We start from the raw sequence: 16284 nt of genomic DNA, 5'->3' as shown, positions 1-16284 counted from the left end.
CGAGCTGGAATCTCATAACCACCGGCAGCTGCAGCCGCTGCACCAGGATTCGGAGCTTGTTGTGGATAGTCTACTGCAAGAAAGTGTAAACACAGATATATTTATGTTTAATTATCTCACTATGTTTAAATCAAATTTGTTTACCAAGATATAAAATACATAATTTCACCTTTAACTATGCATACCCAATATGACCCTCCTCCTTATGATACATATAAATATCACGAATATTGATAAAGATGGTTACAGTACAGAGTTTGCACATGGAAAATTCCACTCCAGGCACACTGGAGAAAACGATCTATTTGTGCAAACAGTTCCGCTGAGAATCGGTCCATTGGCTGTTTGCTAGAGCTGTCTACAGACTGATATTGTTGTACAATGTCGAGTAGAGGATGGGAGCCCTGGGATGGGAGGAAGGGGGAAGTATCTAGGGATGAAACGATACTTACCATCTGGTGTTTGTTGGTCATCATCATCGTCAGGGAAGCCTAGGTCAAGGGGTTCAGAGGCACTGTCCTCCGTCTATAAAAATACAAATAAACGCACACAGAATATGAATGAAATTTGTAAAGAATTCGTAGCAATAAATGGATTGATTATGTACGTACATCCGGGTATGTACCATTGTATGTTACCTTGGCGATTATCAAATATATTTCTACATAAAATATACACAACTAAATAAAGAAAATCAATTGTGGTTCCTGGAGAAATAATTTCATTTTCCCAATTAAGCATTATGCTACCTATTTTCTGTTACCTTACATCTCATGCCATATTAGCATCAAATACTTGATACCGTTATTTGATGCAGTGTTATTTTATGTAGTTTCCGCTGCCTATACAATAAGTAAATTAAGCTGGTACTACACCCCTTGATAAATTTGTGACTATTTTTGCATTTTTCTCAAAAAATAATAACACACTGGTAACAAAAGTTATGTATATTATAGGGGCAAGGAATCCAATTACTACACTGGAATGTCAGTGACTCAAGACAAGCGGTAAATTATTTATGATAAGAAAAGAGGTACCGCTAGAATGTACCTCATTTCTTAACATATTATAATGAACCACTTGTCTTGAATCACTGAAATGTCAAGAAGTAATTCTGATTCCTTGCCCCTACAATATATATAAATGTTGTTACCAGTGTTATTATTTTTTGAAAAAAAATGCAAAATTAGTCACAAAATTTATCACGGGGTGTAGTACCACCTTAAGCAATTACTAAATTCCATGGCCATTTGAATCCACTGAAACAAGTCTTATTCATACATACATCAAAAGAAGCAAACAACCTTTAAAATGTGCAATTATTATTCAATGCAAGTATCAATGCTACCGTTACTTAGGTCGGGGTCAATTCTAACTACCAGTCTATTTTGAAATGTCATAATAATTTAATCAATCTTGAATGTAGCCATGTAATTTTTCCCTTTAATATTGCAAACTGCTGATGCATAAAGATTAAATCAGGAAGCAGTGTAAACCATCTGTCAATAAGTGTTTGTTTCCAATTATATATATTACCACTGAAGTAATGCTTACAACACATCTGATGTATCATTAGATCTGTGATGCAAACCAAATGGAATAATAACATGCACTTGCCCATCAAAGGTCATTTGTATACAAGATGCATACACTGCTGACAAGAGGATGGGTTTTCTCAATTTCCTTGCTGTAAATTGAGTCCAACTGTTTACTTTAAAGTCCTCTATGTATGGAGGGGCCAATTTAATTTGGAGGTTTCTTAAAATTCACTGCAAATATGTACATGTATATTATGGTTATTTGATGTTTGCACAGTCCGAATTTCTGTTATTTTGAAAAGACTTGACTACTGCAGTTTCCTTTTGCTTTTTCCCTGTCAAAAGAATTAGTTCACTACTATTATAGAGAACAAGAACAAGGCACTGCAAATTAACGTAATGATATGTTAAGTTACGAACAGTACTATTGCTGTACCATAGATCATGTTTACCCCCCTAATATGAACATATCTTTGCAAATGTTGACCTATATTTGTTCCAATGCAATGGATTGAATAAATATTGTTAGTTCCAAGATGCCTGCGATATAATTATTTACCCGCATATTTTATCTGGCTCTATTGATTAATATAGCATTGAAAACTAGACTACTTGGGACCAGTCATATTTAAAGTAAGCACAGTATATATTGATAACACTGAACCAAATGAAACGGGTCTAGACACATGTTAACACAGAATACATGTATATCTTTTAGTCTTACACTACACTCCAGATATTTTTCTTTTGCTTGCTACATTTGTAAAAAAAAACCAATCATTGGGATAGGAAAAATGCCTTAAAAATCCTTGCAGAGTTTTTGGGTAAAATGTTTGAGAGATGCCCCTTTATGTTCTTTACCTAATTAAAGGTGGTACTACACCCCTTGATAAATATATGTTACTATTTTTGCATTTTTCTCAAAAAACAACTACACACTGGTAACAATATTACATGTATATGGGCAAGGAATCTAGACAAGTGGTACATTATTTATGATAAGAAAAGAGGTACCGCTAGAATGTACCGCGATTATAATGAACCCCTTGTCTTGAATCACTGAAAGTAATTGGATTCCTCGCCCCTATAATATACATTTACCTTTGTTACCACTTACCAGTGTGTAGTTATTTTTTGAGAAAAATGCAAAATTAGTCAGAAAATTATCAGGGTATGTAGTACCACCTTAATGCTTTTACACCATAAAATCTTTGTTAAAAATTCATTATACTGTTTGGCAAGCAATGTGCCTTCAGATCTAGGCCATATCAGCACAAATTACAAATGTATGTGTACATGTTGTTATTACACATGGAAGATCTAGTCTTAATATCCTATTTGCTTTCATTTCAATCCATCTAGTCGGTATAAGAAATCCAATTACATGTACGATTTTAAATTAAGGCTAACCTGTCCACGCTAATGCACAATATGGATTTCTTTTTTACCCTGCATCCCTCTGATAACACACCTGCTCCAGCATGTCTATGTTTTGTGACTGATGGATGCTTATTACCATGTATGTACATGATCCACCAGTGGAGCTTCTGCGACCCCTACGCAGAACTTCCGATAGTGGATTATCTGCGCCTGCAGTGGACGCAAGGAATCCACAGTCGGATTTTCTGCGCACGTGCACTGAAAATCCCTCCGTATATAGTTCCGGTGGAGTAATTCTGCGCACGGTCCATAGGGCCTGCACTTTGGCTCGACATTTGAAAGGGGCGTGAATTCATTTTTGGATACGCCCCTATTATAATTAGGTAACATTCCGTATATGTATATACATGTACCACATGTAGTAAATCTGTCTGCTTTGTCTGCATTGTGCCGTTCTTAAGCAAATAGTTAAACACGATTTCATCAAACATTATAACAATAGCTCTTTTACAGTGTGCAATCATCCCGGGCAATAATTGGGCAATAATAGAGGATGTGCGTGAAATTATTGATTGGCTCCATACAAATGATTTGAACCGGTGTCCTTCACCGTAATCATGGCGCAATGCAGATTGCAATAGCTTGTAATCATGGTTTTGTTGAATGAATTTGAGTACTCCGCCATATTTATAGTATGATACGTCATAATCTAGGTGATTATTTGCATTGGATGTCTTGAATACGCTGGCGAAGTTGTGTAATAATCGGATTAATGCTATTACAGTAGGTGAATACAAGTTTTGAATATATCGCGTTGCAAAGCCCCATTCAGTGATCCCAGCGAAAGTGGGAAAAAATCAAATTGTTACTTTCATACATTTTTTAATGAAAAAATTGGCAAAAACCAAGAAAACGGCAGTATCGACGAAGTTGATGCCCCATTCAAATACATGTAGCTAATTTATATATACTGTCAGTATATAAATTACAGATTCACGTAAATGCATTATTTTTGTCTTAAATAGGCCTACTCGGCTTTCGGCTGAACCACTAGCAGAAGATACCAAATTGATGTTTTATGACCTTTGAAATTCTTTGTTGCGAGTGACATGGTCAGTTCAATTCACGCCGAGTGTCCTTGACAGGTTTGACTCTGCTTCAGTGGTCATGAAAGAATTCAAAAGATAACCTCTGCCCCAACAATCCCAAGCAATTGTCTGAAACTGCTCTTCGGATGATGTATCATAAGAACTCAGTCGTCAAATGATGATAGTCATAAAAATGACCAAAAGATTATTACTGACTATATCATTGAAGATTTTACTATTTTACTATGGGCCTATACGTATGCCAGGGACTGTGTTGAAGGGACTGGAAACGGCTTCCACCCATTGTCCCATGCGGGTTGTTGGTTTACAAGTTATCCTCAGTTGAGCAAGCATGAATAATACGTTGATCGTAGTCAGTCCGAATAATCAGTCCCAGAACCAGTGGCGTGGCGTGGGTCATCTGATTGGGGCACCGACCATGATTGGGGGGGGGGAGCGCACGGGTCTGATTGGGGGGCACAAGCCATTTTTTTGGCAATTTTCCTATGGGATTTTTAAATTTTGCAATCGATTGGGGGTGCGGGCACGTGCCCCCCCCCCCCCCCTATGACGCTAAAATATAAATTTCTGACATGATCGTGCTCTGGGTCTGAACTGTTTCCGTTTGAAATCTTGATGGCAAATTGGACAAAAGAAGCACATGGTTCTACTTGACCTCCTGAAACTTCCGGGCATTCCGGGGAGGGGTCAATCAAGGTCACATGGGGTCAAATTTTTAGAGTGCTCCAACTATGCCAAGTAATATATCAAAATACTCGTATGGTCATGAGGATTCCAAAATGTATAGTTTGTTATCGTCAGACCTTTCTACAGTACGACAGCAACTTTGTGACCTCTTTTGTTCGACAGAAAATTTATACGGGTTGGTGAACACGGGTTACGTAACACAATGTTGAAATTTTAGCCGGCAAACGCCAACGTTCAAACAATTTTAAAAGTCAGCATAAAGGTTTGTGTTACATTATTTGGACAGTGTTAATTCATTCCAGAAATAGCAAATACACGAGTGAGCCACTGAGTGGGAATAACATTGCTATTATTGTCACCGAATTAATCATATCTCTGGTATGGCTTAGTGGTAAATACATGTATTTGGAAGTTCGATCTTGGTTCGAACCCATAAGCACCTCTCTTTGATTTTCGATTTGATTTTAACTCATATTTTTAAATCCTAGTTTTCATATTTTTATTAAAGCCATAAATATACGATTTCGGGCAAATTTGAAGTTTTGTTATTCCAAAAATTATAACAATATTTATAATATTAGTAAATAACTGTCAGGAAGGTTTTCACGTTACATTTGAAGCAGAAGTAGCGAGATAAAAATGAAAAGAAAACACTTAATATCTTGACCGCTTAACTGTGGTGTTCTATGGGGACTAGTCTTAATAAGTTAGTTGCTCTATCTGGACAACGAACTTGGCTGATTCAATTAGGTGTAATCCGAGGTGTAAGTTGGACATTGTGTAAAAATTACAAATATGCCAAAATATTAGGTTTGAAATTCGTGCATCTCATGATTTAATATGTATGCATAAAAGCTCATAAAATATGTTGCCGATAGGGAGGGTCTAGTCCAATTAAAAATCGTGAAAATCTGTGTTGACGTTCCTTTATTTGATAGGCCTATATATATATTCTTGAACTTTTAAAAATTACTTAAGTTTGACATGCTTTATTTGATTATTTCATATTGAAAGCTACTGAACTTAAATGCATTTTTTGTAAAAAAAGATATGAACTTCGAATGTAGGATTAGGCTTAAACATGCGTTTCTGTGGCACCCACATCTCTCATACCACATTATTAAAATATTATTTTGTAATATTAATATTGGTATCTCAATTGTAAATTATTTGGCATTGCATTGTTACTAATTTATTACAAAACGCGTTTTTTCTATATCATGTTATTTATATGTATGTGTGTTGAGATGAAAATAAGACTGAACTGAACTGAACTGAAATAAATCATGAAAAAAGTGGGCCTTCAAGCTGACATTCATTAGGCCTATATTATTAAAGACAAAAGGGAAGGAAAAAAGAAAAGAAAAACGAACTGAAAAATTCCACATAATCGATAAAATAACACGGGAATCGAACTCACAACCTTCCGCACTGAACACCTTCGCTCTGTCCACAAGCCATCGCAACTTGTTCGGGCAAAGGGTATTCTTTTGCTATCTTATTTCTCGTTCAACATGTTCAAGGATCTCACTCAACAACAATCTTTTCAAAACTGCTTGTACTTCAGTTAAATGAGATGATACTACCTTCTTTGACGACTACAATATTTTGTTACACAATAGAGTATTTTGCATTTATAAAATATATAACAATAGACGTTTTTAATTGCTATATTAATCAATATAACATGTATAATAGACAGCACCGGCTGGGATCCATTTCGTGAAGCATCGTGACACTTGCAACGTGCGCTTACGACACGAGGACTCAAAGAACGCAACTTTTCAACCTACGACTAGGTTATTCCACCGCTCATTTTCGCTGAAATTTTAATACAAGCTGTGGTTAATTAATGTTTATCATAACAGAAAAGCATTAGACCGGCGTTTCCTCAAAGCTGTAGATATAACCATTTTTGTTATCGTGACATGCATTTTCTCTCATTTTTAGGCTACTTCGGCGCCAAAAGCATTCATTTTTTCCACAATAATTCAACTTTTACACGTTATTCTTTGCCTTATACTCATGTTTCATATCTTCTCTATCGGCCCAATATGGAAATGAAGGGAGAAACGACCCGTGTAGTCCATTTTTTTAATGTTTTCTGAAAAACCGTATTTGCCACCTGATTTTCAACATTGCGTTACGTAACAGCAGAGGTCACGCCTGTAAAAATTACCGGAAGTGAGCTAAGTTGTTGTCGTACTGAATAGGGTGCTTGCACGGAAGATCATAAGTTCAAATCATCCTCCAGATACGCTCCAGAAGACATATGCAAATGCATGGAGTACAATACCAATCACCTGTAAACTGGTATAGATCAAAGTAAATCTTTGTACTCCATGCATTAGCATATCTTATGGAGCTTGTCTGGAGGATGATTTGAACTAATGACCATTCGTGCAAGCACTCTATTTGACATAACTTTAGAAATATCTGAATAGGGCAACATGAGTAAATAATAAGAAAACAAACATCACGCCCTCGATGCATCTCGCATGTAATCGAAGGCCATAAAAGATTTAGGGATTCAATCATGTTTCACCGTTGTTCATCACCGTTTAACAGCGATGCGGCGCGCGTCGTCTGCGTGGTTTACTTGCGAGGGCAGCTTTAGCTGCCCGGCGGTAAACCACGCAGACGCTACCGGACGCCAGTTGTTAAACGGTGATGAACAACGGTGAAACATGATTGAATCCTTTCAACTAACGAAAAGAAGCTAAAGATCGTATTAAATAAAATTCACATGATTATTTTTATGAGGAGTGTCAGTTAATCATTGCCACTCAGCCTTGCAAAGACGTCGATGATTTCTCTGTTGATATCCGCAATAAAACCACAGAATAAAACTGCAATGTTTATATTAGCCGCTACCTGAAAAATGAATGAATTCAACTTGTAAAGCATGCGTACGCACACAGGTTCCAGGCATGACGAATTTTCGCGCTCTCGCGTAACGCGTAGTCTCGCTCGCGTTCGCGTATACGCTACAGTAAAAGTGTGGGTTCATCACGGATTAACAACGGTTGACTCCTGTAGAAAGGTATAGGAGGAGTTGTTGAAAACCTGATAACAATAGCTTGACAATAGCTATCTATAATCCGTTTCGAGTCCCTTCATACACAGTCCCTGGTCCAATGCATATACTGTGTGTATTGTTCCTGGGGATTGTCAATGCAGTCAAGCAAACATGTATTACATTTTGAAAAGGCTATCGTGTATCACAGGCATGTATTGAATGGCCAGTCATACAGGAATTAATTGCAGTGACTGGTTCCTTTGTTACCACATGTCAGTCATCTATTGGTTTTTTGACCATCGTATCACAGTGATGGCCAATCACAGGCGAAGTAATCAAATAGCAGTGACTGTTGCCTTTGTTACCACATGTCAGTCATCTTGTGATTATTGGACCATGTAAACCTGCAAAAAACGCAGCCAAAGTGCAGGCCCTATGGCAGGGAATCCACGGACGGATTTTCGGCGCACGTGCGCAGAAACTCCCCTCCGTATATAGCTCCGGTGGAGTAATTCTGCGCACGGTCGCAGGGAATCCACAGACGGATTTTTCGGCGCGCGGCGCAGAAACTCCCCTCCGTATATAGCTCGGTGGAGTAATTCTGCGCCGGTCGCAGGGAATCCACAGACGGACTTTTCGGCGCGTCGCAGAAACTCACCTCCGTATATAGCTCGTGGAGTAATTCTGCGCCGGTCGCAGGGAATCCACGGACGGACTTTTCGGCGCGCTTTTAATCATCTCATGATTTGTTATGATTTAATATTATTAAATGGTAGAAGTATGAAATATTATTTATATATATAACTCCGTGGAGTAATTCTGCGCACGATCGCAGGGAATCCAAGACGGACTTTTCGGCGCGCTTTTAATCATCTCATGAATTGTTATGATTTAATATTATTAAATGGTAGAAAGTATGAAATATTATTTATATATATTACTCCGGTGGAGTCATTCTGCGCACGGTCGCAGGGAATCCACTGACGGATTTTTTCAGGAATCATTTCAGGAATTGTTATGATTTATTACTATTATGGTAGAAAGTAAGTAATATTATTTAGGCCTATATGTTTAGAGTTAGTTCTGCGCATCAAGTAGGCCTATCATGTTTAATAAACATGTTTAAAAAAATAACTTTGAAAGTAACAAATATTATAGGTCCCCTATATATATTTAGAGTCAGAACGGTGGAGTGTTTCTGCGCACGGTCGCAGGGAATCCACGGACGGATTTTCGGCGCACGTTTTAATCATAATAGGCCTACTATTTACAGAGTGTCCGTCCGTCCGTCCGTCCGTCCGCTTTCGCTGAGTCCGCTCGCTATTGCGTCGCGCGGAGCGCTTGCGCTGAGTACCAACGGGCGCAGTGTGTGCAACTGAAAGCATTAGGCCTAACAGTGTGACTACCAGGTGCATCTCATCGGACCAATAGGCCTATTTTAAACACATATTTCAATACGGAACGCATGCATAGGCCTATTTCAGTAGAACATGACTATTTCCGGGGTCATCCAGAATGGTTAACATTAAAATAATCAGTTATGGTAAGGCAGAATTACTCCACCGGAGCTATATACGGAGGTGAGTTTCTGCGCACGTGCGCCGAAAGTCCGTCCGTGGATTCCCTGCGACCGTGCGCAGAATTACTCCCCCTGAACTATATGCGGCGGGGGGGGTCCGAGCACGCGCGCCGAAAATCCGTCCGTGGATTCCCTGCGACCGTCGCGCAGAATTACTCCACCGGAACTATATACGGAGGGAGTTTCTGAGCACGTCGCCGAAAATCCGTCCGTGGATTCCCTGCGACCGTGCGCAGAATTACTCGACCGGAACTATATACGGAGGGGATTTTCAGTGCATGTGCGCAGAAAATCCGACTGTGGATTCCTTGCGTCCACCGTGCGCAGATAATCCACTATCGGAAGTTCTGCGTAGGGGTCGCAGAAGCTCCACTGGTGGATAGCTTACATAACTCTTATTACTGTTAATTGCCCACTCCCGTCTACATATGATGACTACAAAACCATCACATGACCAAAACACAACTCTCTCATTGGACAAGATACAAGTTTGTGAGTCTTCATCTTACAACACGTACCGATTCTAAGAAGTCTTTCGCATTTTGTTTACAACATGATCTGTTGTTTGTCAGGTGATGTGCCTTTCCAGACGTTAAATCCACAACCATGTGCTTGATTAGTGGAGTGCTGTTGTCTAAATATACTCATCCCATAGATATTGACTATATTTGACACCATACAACGTGTAGGATGATCAAACTTGAGCCTCTGTTGATGAGAGTGTTGTCGTCATACAGGTGTGTTCCCAGTCATACACTGCAGGGCTGATCTATGAATCACAAGTAGCTCATTGGCGCAGTAAAGACCCGCGTTGCAGTCTAGTGCAATTGCAAATAATATGCAGTGTGTGACGAACATGCATAAAGGTCAACAACATCAGTATGATGTAAGGCACAAGAAAAATGCTTTCCGACGTATTTTCTTCCAAGTTTGTGCTGCTTGTTTGTTCACATATTTATTTACGGCAACATTAAGCTTTGAAATTGAAAGTAGCTCTATGTGTACGATTATAAGAAAAAGAAATAGTCTTTCTGTGTAGCACTAGTTCCGTGTGGTGTAATGCACCGGCTGAGCTAGGCTGTGTGCACGCTTGCTGCTGTTGTCGCGCAGGGTTCGCAGGTTTTTGCCGCAGGTGGAAAAAACCGCGGTTTTAACCACGGTTTTAACCGATTGGCAAAAACAGTTATTGCAGGCAAAAATGGCAAAAACTAAAAAAGTGATTTAAAGTTCAGATTTTTGATCTCAAAATGAATTATTAAATTAAAAAATTATTTTCCGAGTGTAACAAGGCCAGATTTTGCAATTAAAAATAACATATTAAGAAATTAAAGGCATGCATTTTCATTGCTCACTTAGTGCATTTAACTGAAATCTGGCATATCAAATTCAAAACTTTTTCATTTTAAGGACTTGATGAGACAAAAAAATATGTTGAATGATTCATTAAAAGTTGTATGTTTACTGTTTATGAGCTTTCTGTGTACTTGTTAACATTTGAGTGACTATACATAAGTTTTGCCAGTTTTTGCGGTTTAAACCAGGCAAAAACTGGCAAAAACAGGTTTTTGCCAGTTATTGCCACTTTGTCGGCAAAAACAGGTTTTTGCCGGCAAAAACCGAACCCTGTAATGTCGCGACTCTCGCATTCTGCGTCTGCGATAATGAGCATCTTGACCCACGCAGAGCTAGTTCTACTTTTCAATGCAAAAACAAGAAATTTTGCCTGATGATCGCCATGTAAAGTGTGCGCAAAACCGATGGTTGCAAAATAAACCAAATTTTATGTTGTGATTATATAATTTACATATCTTTTGATCTTTTTTACATTCTACATTGGCATCCCCATATTGATTCTAAGATCCAAATTACAGCACGGCATACTTTGTATCATCCATTTACTTTTCACTAAATTAAGGAAAAGTTTCCCTGCCCACCAGCCTAAACCTGTTAACACGACGTCCTCATTCTGTCAACTACACTCCAGTAGACACCGACAAGTGTAATATGAAGGTGAAAATGACATTTAATTAGTTACCACAATACCAGGTAGCTTGTTGCAGTACAATCTTACACACTTATGTGACACACTAGTTTCCGGTCAGCGGACATCGTGCCAGACTTAAATATTATATTGAATAAAGCTAATCAGGTAAAATATTATGGGGCGGAAAATCAACAAGCATCCACTCTACACATAATAATGACGAAGAATACCCCCCCAAAATAGTAACAATAATAATTATAAATAATAACTTAGAAGTAAACATTTAAACACCAGTTAAAATGGGCAAAAAAATGAGTAAAAGCTTCCATAACAACTGAAAAAATAGTTGCTGTTTCTACCACATTTCACAGACATTTCAGTTGTTGATATGGACTTTTAAACATAACTCAACAATAGCGCCGTGACAGGTATTCACTGCTCTGCTTCAATAGTATCAAGAATTGGATCAAGTTTTTTTTTTTCATTTCAGAAGGTTTGCCAATTAATGTTGCAGGCCCTCTGTGTGGAGATTAAGGTCATGTCCAGGGACAGGCGATTTGCGCGGAACTTTTTTTCCGCGCAATTCCGCGCAATTGGCTATTTTTTTCCTATGGGCAGGGATACATGATTTGCACTGAAAAAAGAGTTCTGCGCAAATCGCCTGTTCCTGGTCATGTCTTCCATCTCAGAGGGATGTATGGATTTCAACCGAAATGTCCCAATGCCATTTCTTCTGTTCCAAATGTGACCATGAAGTATGTTGTCAAAGAACTTATATGTGATCCAAGATCCAAGTCTTGCTACCAAGAAACTTTGCAGTGCTTTGCTCCCTTCATAATATATCAACACCACCATCACTTACATCTGGAGTTCTATCTTCATCATATTTCTTGATAGAGTTCATGTATTCTAAATGTTTATATCTTTCTTCTAATTCAGCGCTATTCTGTTCACTAGTCTGTAGTTTTTGTTGTGTTGCTGCTAATTCGTCTCGTAACCATGCATTTTCTTGAACTAATCTTCGCACTTGGGCACGTAATTTCTGTTTTTCTGCTTCTACCATGTTTAAATGGTGTCCTAATGCCATCATAACCTGAAAAGAGACAAAAGAAGAGAGGACATCTAGATTAATTAACTTGATAAATAAATAGCATAATTTCCATGATTAAATAGCATAATTGTTTACCCTCAAATTAAACTAACATCCACAAAAAAAGTTTTACCTATCCTCTCATACTACATGTTTGGAAGTCCTATGTGAAGTCCTGATAGACTGATCATTTAGAAATATGTGACTCCTCGCCACAACTGAGCCCGGATGTCGCCAGTGCCACTATTGAGATATGCTCCATCAAACTTAACAATAAACAATAGGAAAGAAAGGATTTATTGACTGTTGATTTTTCACTACTTAAATGTCAAGTACTATAGACATGATATACATCATTTTTGCTAATTTCAAGCAGAATATTTTGGTTGAATATCTCAAAAATGATGATTGGCGACATCCGGGCTCAGTTGTGGCGAGGAGTCACATATAAGGAAATTAGAACCATTTTGATTCAAATACAGAAACACATAACATTAATATGCATTATGTTATACAATGTACATCTGTCTGGAAAAAAAAGCGTGCAGTGATTTATAGTGCACAACGCACAGGCACAATGCCTAGACGTTGATCCACAAGCCTCAGCACACTTTACAGGTTGTCGCTGACGACTATGGACCAACATCATTCCAGAAACCATTAAACAACAATACTGGGACTTGCAGCTATGAAGCGTACACCCTAGACATTCCACAATAGACCTTCGCAGCCAGGATCAGCTCCCGAGTTTCATACAGGTTAAAATGAGACAATTAATAGCAAGTTCCTTGTCCTGGGGAATTTCAAGCGGACTCAGCTATGAAGCGTACACCCAAGACATGAATTCCACAATAGACCTTCGCAGCCAGGATCAGCTCCCGAGTTTCATACAGGTTAAAATGAGACAATTAATAGCAAGTTCCTTGTCCTGGGGAATTTCAAGCGGACTCAGCTATGAAGCGTACACCCTAGACATGAATTCCACAATAGACCTTCGCAGCCAGGATCAGCTCCCGAGTTTCATACAGGTTAAAATGAGACAATTAATAGCAAGTTCCTTGTCCTGGGGAATTTCAAGCGGACTCAATTTTTTTTACACGAAAGTATACTAACCACCGCCGAGGTTTTTAGTATATTTAAAATTACTGTACATTTTAAACATACTACAAAGGTAAAATCAAAACTAAATAGTGCAGTGTGACTTAAAATCAAATAAGTATACCGTAACAGCTAAATCATGTTTTTTTTTTCATCCTTATTTGAGAATGTCTTGATTACCATTAGATGCTGTGAACCCTACAGGGAGACAATCTTGGCAGTTTATCATTTCAGTGTCACTTTAAAAACATGCCAGTATGAAATTCAATTCATAACATCTGGCTAGAAATTCTCATACCTTACACACAATATTCCTGTACAATGTTCATGCCGAAAGTACGGACATCATTTCAATCCAGCTGAATATGTGATAACAAAGCCATTTAATTTCCTCCCTACCCAAATGCCATTGATACTTGCAACCTTGCTGTGTACTTTTGCAAATGTAGAACCAGGAGTATTTGGGTTGCATTGGAAGTGAAATATAATGAGGATAAAACATAGGTGTAGTGTAGATTGTATTTCAATTTGTATGCTGTTATGTTTGTTTTGTTCTTCTCTCAGTTTCTGTACATGAATCCTTAATTCAAGATGATCCATTACCAAGAATGCACTGTTTGTACTGTATGCACTACCAAGCCTGGAAATAAGCAGACTGGAACCAGGAGCAATTTGTTTTTTGAACATTGCTCCTGGTTCACTGGGATTTTACAAGCACCAGGAGCAATATTTGAAGAAACAGGAGCAATTTTCAAATAGTAAAATCCTTTTTTGCATACAATATAGCATTCCAGCACTACTACATCAAGTGCAAAAACAGGAACCAGGAGCAATTTTCTAAAATAAAATGCTCCTGGTTCATGTGAATTTTACAAGAACCAGGAGCAATCGATGGCTTTACGAGGGCAAGTTTGCTCCCCGCGCCCACTTATTTCCAGGCTTGAGCACTACATTTCAGCGGGTCAGCTTGGTCAGTGCAAGAATGCAGCAAGTAACATTTTGGGTGAAATTGAGCTATTACTTAACTTTATAACATTAAATAATTAAAAACTTTAAAAAAAAATTGACACACATAAACACTTTAAGTGTAAAATGATGAAAATGCAAGGTTCTAGCATTTAATACAACCATTTAATAAATTTAATAAAATTGTTTTGGGAGGTATAAATTTTACAGAGGCAAACTCAGATTAATTATTGATTGGTAAGACTGCATTAACATATTTTGTGCAGGTTCAATATCTATCCCAGGTGACTGAAAATGATAATGATCAATATAACCGACGGCTGAGCATAATTTAGTTGAAAAATATTGAGCAGAAAATTCATCAAGTGGTAATCTCATAACTGAAATATCAATTTTGTTTGTTTTTAACATAACATACACTGCTGCTTTGCGATATATCAGAATTGCATAGTATTTTGTACAAAAGTTGCATTTTGCTTAGCACAGGCTCTGTGCTGTACTCTGACACCTATGATTGATGATCCAAGATATTCCTCGCTAATGTTCTCACATTCATGATTTACAAAGCAATGTTTTAAGCCTTCCTATATAATTAATAGAGGCCCTAGAAATTAGAAATCACTGAAAACAAAATGTCCCCACAATAAAAACACAATTTGACACTTTGTAATAAATTTAATATCTTCTTTCTCAATTTATCTCTTCCCTGTTATTTTTTTTCTCTGAATGCAATAACAAATGCTTGACCATGTCGTTGTACCTCTGAATGCCCAGGGCTTTTATAATATACATTGTAGGCAATAGTCTCTGGCACAAACTGACATGCCATACCTTGATAGACTCTGTCAAAGACCATCGCAATCCAAACCAAGGGGTGTGGGGGTTGAGCGCTAAAGACAAGACTGAGGTGCGAAGCGCCGACATTGAGCCGCTTAAGATTAAGTGTGATACCCAGTAGTACCCAGTAGTTTCTTTCCCTGTAGATAATATCTACATCTATTTACATGTACATGCAGTGCTGTTGTCATTAATATTCCAACATGTCAACAAATAAATTTTGGATATGTCGACAAAGAGTGTGTTTAAATATGGAACTTTTATTCCCCTGCATTTATAATCCTCTCACTGTAGTGCTGCGCTGTAAATGCAGGGTAACGATTCACTAACCACATATTTAGTGGGGAGGGCAGAAGTATGTGTTTTATTTTTAACATCAATTAATTTAACACTGAACTTAACATTAAAAGCGATTTTTTTATGTTTTCTAAAATGTAAATTCCACTTTCAGAATTTGACATTTTCTTTAAAAAAAACACATTAACAAATCGAAATAAAAAAAATCCTGGGACATTTTCATATCACGTCTCTAATGCTATTTAATTTTGCACCGTAAACAATGTGGTCATTTCGATCACAGATTTTGTCGGCTTCCAAATCAATATCACTTATCGTATTATATGCATAATGAATAGGCAAACATAAAAAGCCGGGAACCATGGGTTATGGACTGTCAGTACTTGAAACATGATCACAAGTCACCAAATTTCATTTGAGAAGCAGCAATTTGAAGAATTTAGGTGTTTTTTAATGGTATTTCATAAAAGTTTCCGTTTTCTACTCCCGATTCTGTGTCTTTTCCTTTTTCCATTTTGCAGAAAAATGATGGCTTTACTTAAAATACCCTTTTCCAATAATAATTTAAACTGTATGGTTTAGTGTTAAGATATCTGTAGCTTATTATTATTTTTTTCATTGCAGATTATCAAATCACTCATACAATTATCTACAAATTATTCTATTTGTGCAACCAATGTAATAAGTCAACTGAACTGAG

General features: G+C 37.7%; 1 protein-coding gene across 1 annotated transcript in view; it reads right to left on the bottom strand.

Moving 5' to 3' along the window:
* The window catches only part of LOC140153461 (kinesin light chain-like), an 84949-nt gene that overhangs the window by 42953 nt on the left and 25712 nt on the right, over positions 1-16284 (bottom strand). Inside the window, 3 exon segments of the mRNA XM_072176218.1 lie at positions 1-73; positions 453-525; positions 12159-12389. Of these exon segments, the coding sequence (XP_072032319.1) occupies positions 1-73; positions 453-525; positions 12159-12389 (377 nt within the window).

This window comes from Amphiura filiformis, chromosome 5, assembly GCF_039555335.1.
Source record: "Amphiura filiformis chromosome 5, Afil_fr2py, whole genome shotgun sequence".
NCBI classification, from domain to species: Eukaryota; Metazoa; Echinodermata; class Ophiuroidea; order Amphilepidida; family Amphiuridae; genus Amphiura; species Amphiura filiformis.
The sequence above is the reverse complement of the archived record's forward strand: the minus strand, read 5'-3'. Positions and strand labels throughout refer to the sequence as shown.